Raw genomic sequence first — 6,198 nt, 5'->3', positions numbered from 1 at the left:
AGACCCAGAAAATATACTTGTTTCCCAAGGATATTGGTGGCCTTGTTAATAAGTATCACCAAAAGAGTAATATAGTTTCTCATATTACATCGCTCCCTAAACAAAGGGAGGACAAATGTTATACCCTCCGTTACTTTAGAAGGATCCAACTTCAATGTCACTTTTCTATTACTCAATAATCAACAAATAATTAAATGATTATGTGGCTGTCAAACATTTAAAGTATATCATATAGATCGTCTAAGATAAATGAGATTATTTCCTTTTTAGACTCTCTTTCTTTCTTTTCGCTCCAATCTTCACTCTCTCCCACTCTTAGAAACTACTTCTTCTCTTGACTTGGATTCTGACTGATCAGTGATTTTCTGTCCAAATCAAAGAGGGTGAATCACAAATCTTCTATCTAGCCACCTCATTTTTTGTAATGTTAATTAATTTAAATCACCGTCTCACCCATTGTACATCAACATAAACATATTGAGGCGACATGTGACACAACTTAATCTAAAAATATTTAATTACTATTAACATTGTTTAAAAAGTAAATTAATAAAATTTTAAAGAAAAAAAATATAGTTAAAAGAAAAAAAATCAATAACTTGATTTAAAATCAAAAGTTTAGGGTCACTCTTAAACCAAATTTTAACCTTCCAAACACCATTTATATAGGCTGCTGTTGGGATCAATTAAATGGTTTGGGTTCCACTTGAAGCAATTGCCCTCAAAAATCTTATGTCTCTGTCATCCGTCTCTTCAAAAAAAACTGTAAATTTTATTTTTTAGCTTTGGATATTTTAATGGAAGGAAAAAAACACCTAGAAGAATATATATGTATACAACACTATAAATGTATAAAAAATAGAATTTTTTTTAAATATGCGAATTTGTTATTGATTTATAGTACTTTTTTTTTATTTTTTTTAAAAAACCATTGACAACCTTTCAACTTAAAAGTTAGGGTAGGGTTTGGTTAGTGATTGTTATTACACGATCAATGGCTTATATAGGACGGAAACGATCCACCTAAACCATAACAATTCAACTAATATTCTGATTTTTAGTGACAAACAAATACTAACATCCAAATCTATAGTCTTAATACGATATTATTCATTAATTATTCGCGTTGATGTAACACTACAAGACTCCATAGAAGAAAAATGTTACCATGTATAAGGTTAATAAAATATATTAAATTTTATAATTTATGAAAGCCTTTTTTATATTTCTACTTTATCTAAATACATTTTAATCTTTATTTTTCCCATTAGATTTAAATCTCCACAGGAAAATTAAAAGCAAAAACTCATATCTAATTCATAATCCTTCGTACATGTAAACAAAAAAACTCCAATAAGCATCTTTGTTTACAAAGAAAACACATGAAATATTAAATCTCAAAACTTATTATTCATTGTCTAAAAGTTTGAACTTGATTAACAAAAAAAATCAAAGAAATCCTACACGCTTGTAGTGTTTACAATTTTACACATAGGTAGCTAAATTATTAAGCTTCCTAAATGAATCAAATAATGTGTGTCTGCACCAAGTTTGATAATAAATATATATATGATGCCCAAAGCTGCTGTATCATGGGATGGGTGACGATGATGATGAAGTTAAACTGCAAATACAAGAAGAAAATAAATTAAATTAGTTAATCTAAAACAAATACGAAAGAAATTCTTTCTTGATTAAATAATTAAAGAAGAAAAGTTAACATACTCAAGAAATTCTTTCCAGCAGGAGCCATCGTCATCGTCTTCCATGATTAGCTTCTCCCAAGCCTCATAGATAGTGGAATCTGTTGCTGCATCGGCCTTCTGATCAAGAGATTCCGAAACCAACTCAGGAAGTGGATTTTCTGTTTGCTCACAGGCATGGCTCAAGCTTTGATTATTGATCCCAAGTTTGGTTTCATTATTTAAGCCACCAGTAAAATATTCCCATGGGTTTTGTATAGCCTGAAAGTCGGTTGATGTTTGAGAGGTGGCACCGGCGTTCGTTGTAATGTTCTGATGATCAGAAATGGCGCTTGTTCCATTGAGTAATCCTTCAAAAGGAAAAGGGTTTTGGGATCCAATATTTGTGTTGATAATTTTCAGTAGGTTTTGCAATAGTTGTGTTTTGGCTAGTTGAGCTGCATCAACCTGGAGTTTAAAAGTAGTGTCCCAAGGATTGTTCATCAGGTTCCCTAACTGTGAGGCACAAAGAAACTGGGAAAGATTCAAGAGGTGATTAAGATCAGTTCTTGGCTTGTGGGTGTGAGGATCAATCCCCATGTTCAGGAGCTTCTTCCTAATCTGAGTATTCCAGTAGTTTTTAATCTCATTATCTGTTCTTCCAGGAAGATGAGTAGCAATCCTAGACCACCTGCAACAAAACATAACAGATCAAATATAAACATTAGATCATTCATATATGTTTAAGACTAAAAAGAGAAGACAAAAGGTTATGTACGTACTTGTTTCCAAGAACAGCATGAAGGTTAATAATAACTCTCTCTTCTTCTTCACTGAACTTTCCTCTCTTGATGTCGGGCCTCAGATAATTAGTCCACCTTAATCTGCAACTTTTGCCACATCTGTTTAAGCCTGCAAGCTTAGGAAGAGCTCTCCAGCTTCCATGTCCATGTTTGTTGATGCAGTCGACAAGCTTCTGATCCTCCTCGGGAGTCCACGGCCCCTTTTTCACATTGGCATCCTCTGCGCAGCATGGTGACCTTCCCATTGTAGCTGATGATACAAAAACTGTATGGTAATTAACCTTGAAAGAATCAGATATGAAAAAGATGGCGAATCTCAGATGTCTTATTGGTGAAGGGAAGCTTGATGTGTACTGACAATATGAAGGACATGCAGGTGGCTTTATAGGTGCATGTTGGTTTACGTGATTCAAAGAATGATGTCATTATTCATTCTTTGTTGCGTTATAATATTACAAGTTTCGAATGGCACGACAATGACTCGGAAATAACCTGGCAGCTGGCAGCGCAGGGCACTGGGTAATTGTAGGGTAAACTACATGTTTAATATCCTAACTATTACTTTTGTTCTATCTTGGTCATCTAACTATTTTTGTTACAAAATTATACCTAATTTTATATTTTAGTTTCATTTTGGTCACCTACCATTAAAAAATTACCGACGATGCTGACATGTCACTATAAGGTAATATCACATCATTATTGAAAAAATTAAAAGAAAATCACATGTCAGCATTTCTATTAAAATTTTAACGATGAGCGATCGAAATGAAACCAAAACATAATGTTAGGTATAATTTTAAAAATAATTATAATTAAGTGACCAAAATGAAATAAAAGTGATAATTAGGGTAGTACCCGTGTAGTTTACCCATAATTGTATTACCACTATCTAACATGAACCCAAGGGTTAGGTAATTGGCTAATTGCAAACTTTTAATTTTTGTGGTTGAATTTTTGTACGTGGCACTTGAACCATCAGCCTTCTTTTTGGAACACAAGCAATTTTAGTGGTCAAAGAGTTGACCTTCGGCAAATTAACTCTTTCGGTCAAACACTTGATATAGTGCTTTATTTTTTTTTTAATGTTATCGGTGCATTATTTTTGTAAGTTTTTTTAGGTTTGGGTTGAATTTTGGTTCGGGCAATATTATCCAAATGTTTCATTTTTTACAATTATTTGTAAAAAAAAATGGTTTATCAAAACAATACTTAATTGCAGTACCTAAGGTGAAAATGTGCTATGTGACATAAAAGATGAGAAAATGGAAAAAAGAATTAACGAAATATAAGTATATAACTTTGATTGATTTTATCACTTCGTAGTTCGAAATTAAGTTAATCGTTTAAGGCTATTTTATTGTTCAAGGATTTAGGGTTTATTAAAGGTTGTTTTTAGTGTTTGGACTTGTTTTACGATTTAAAAGTTTTAAAACTTAATGTTGGGATTATGGGTTTAGATATATATAGATTGTTTTATATTGTTATAAATATAATGGAATCGTGTTATAAAGATATGTTTATAAAGCTTTAATTGATAAAAAAAAATACACAGCTAATTAAATAGTTATTTTAGTATCTATTATTTTTTTTTAAATATTTTGGTCACCAACATTCCAGTTTAAGGTAAAAGACCTATAATGTTTGACTAAATAATCACTTTAATATTTTATTTTGAGTATTTTGGCCCCAAAGATTTATTTTAGGTGAACATAGTCCATATTTTGGAGTATTCGTCGTTTGTTACTGATGGTTTCTATCCACATAAAAGTTTTTTTTTGCCTACAAATGAAACGACGGGGGACAAAATACTCAAAAATGGAATAAATGTTAAATTGACTATTTAGTTAAATGTTAGTGATATTTTTTTTATCATAAACATAAAAATCGATATACAATTAGGACCATCTGGTATCTACAAAAACGAAGCTAAGGTGGCAAGTCCTAACTGAATCTGATTTTCTGTAGCAATACTACAGCATCAGTTCTTCCTTCAGCTTTTCTCCTTCACTCCCCTCATCCATAGCTTCGGATGGCTTTCCTGCAAAATGCAATTCAAAATTAGCAATTAATACTCTACATTGGACCATCATTCCGAGAACAATTAAACAAAATTCATCAACTCTCAACTCTTGAAAGCTATAACAAAAACTATTCTAAATACTAATTAAGTAAAAACTAAATCAATTACTCTTAAGACTTTAACAACTTCCTTGTCCGAAAATAAGGATAATAACTCTTTTTCAAGAGTTATCAACTAATAACATAATAGTTACTCACGAGGAATATAAACATATTCCACCATTCTAGGAGTTTAGCACAAAAGTAATTACATCTGAAAAAGTCATACATGATTTGTGACCCCTATATACAATCATGATTGAATCGAGTGTTTTCGAACTCCTACAAAGAAAATATAATAAACATATTAAACTTATGAAAACTAATTAGTGAGATAGTCTAGAATATCAAAACAAATATAGCATCATATTTATGAAGCTCAAAGAGTCATATAAAAATTAAACATGTACATGACAAAGGTAGTATTCACTTATCAATAAAATGACACGTTTTACGGTTTTTTAATATATTTATAATATAATGGTCAATTAGTAATCTACGGATACTCGGATATCGCTTCCTATTTAAGTATCAATACCATACAAAATCAATATACACCTTTAATTATTAACGTAATTATGTTTTAAATATCAAAATCTTGTGTTAAAAAAACCATACAACGTAATACTTACAACTTTTTTTCTTATCCCAAACTATGGATACAACGTAATTATAATATAACAATCAAAATCTTGAATCACGCCACCTGTAATATTGTATGTCCGACAACTAAGGATACTATGGAGCTTCCTTGTTCTTAAAACATATTTTATAATCTTAAATTGTGCCCTCACCGTATAACTCAGCAGTTTTTCCAGTGTCTGGTAAGTTCAACTGCTCCTTCAATGTTTTCTGTTTGTTTTTGGTTGATTATCCTATAGCCAAAGCAGCCCTTCTTTTAATTATAAAAATACCAGCTTGGCAACTTTGAATACCATTCCAAATCTAAAACTAACACATTTGCACACACAAAAAAAACTAATATTGAAAAAGGTAAAAACGAGGAAATGAGTGATTCAGCTTCATTTATTGAACTCAACAACATATTACACATGTTTCGGATTCGACTATGATGTTTATATGAGTACGTACATGGATGAATCAAGGGGACAATCGCCCCTTAAAACTAAAAATTACTATATATTTTAGATTTTTTTTATGTATTTTCTATTAAAAATTTGTTTTAATCTCCCTAAAATTTTATAAGTTTGTCTATTCCTAAAATTTTAGAAGTTCACTACCTAACATAAAATCATTAGTCCGTCCCTAAGTGTGTGAAACTTTATTATCAAATAATTGATAATCTTTTAAATAAATATTATTTTATATTCAACTCGTGCTAATTAATAAACCTATTAAACAGTTAAAGGAACAAATTCAATATCTTTCGCGTTAAGGCCGTGTACGTACGTATTCATGCACGTAATCTTTGGGATTGGTAAGACACATTATTTTTTAGGATGGGAATTTAAATTCAAATCTTGAAATGATATTATTGATATGAAAAAAACTTTTGTTGTAAATAAAAAAATAAGAGTAACTGCCTTAATTACAAGTTAATGTGGTCAGAGATAGACACAAGATTAAATGTT

The 6,198-nt window shown here is 30.7% G+C and overlaps 1 protein-coding gene across 1 annotated transcript; it reads right to left on the bottom strand.

Moving 5' to 3' along the window:
• Positions 1-1,465: 1,465 nt before the first annotated feature.
• LOC120164187 (transcription factor MYB39-like) lies at positions 1,466-2,772 on the bottom strand. Its single transcript, XM_039173942.1, has 3 exons — positions 2,465-2,772; positions 1,726-2,373; positions 1,466-1,624 (listed from the first exon to the last, which is right to left on the bottom strand). The coding sequence occupies exons 1-3, from the start codon at positions 2,728-2,730 to the stop codon at positions 1,591-1,593; spliced, it is 948 nt and encodes a 315-aa protein (XP_039029873.1). The 5' UTR covers positions 2,731-2,772; the 3' UTR covers positions 1,466-1,590.
• Between the last annotated feature and the right edge of the window lie 3,426 nt (positions 2,773-6,198).

The sequence above is a fragment of the Hibiscus syriacus genome, unplaced genomic scaffold (genome assembly GCF_006381635.1).
Source record: "Hibiscus syriacus cultivar Baekdansim isolate YM2019G1 unplaced genomic scaffold, ASM638163v2 tig00111506_pilon, whole genome shotgun sequence".
NCBI classification, from domain to species: Eukaryota; Viridiplantae; Streptophyta; class Magnoliopsida; order Malvales; family Malvaceae; genus Hibiscus; species Hibiscus syriacus.
Note: the sequence above shows the minus strand (reverse complement) of the source record. Positions and strands in the feature narration are given on the sequence as shown.

What these genes read in the sequence shown, in the direction of transcription:
- LOC120164187 (XM_039173942.1), bottom strand. Translation starts at nt 2,730, where the DNA reads ATGGGAAGGTCACCATGCTGCGCAGAGGATGCCAATGTGAAAAAGGGG. An exon ending in CATGCTGTTCTTGGAAACAA is followed by an intron (nt 2,374 to 2,464) that starts GTACGTACATAA and finishes GTTTTGTTGCAG; the next exon opens with GTGGTCTAGGATTGCTACTC. An exon ending in TGCTGGAAAGAATTTCTTGA is followed by an intron (nt 1,625 to 1,725) that starts GTATGTTAACTT and finishes TTGTATTTGCAG; the next exon opens with TTTAACTTCATCATCATCGT.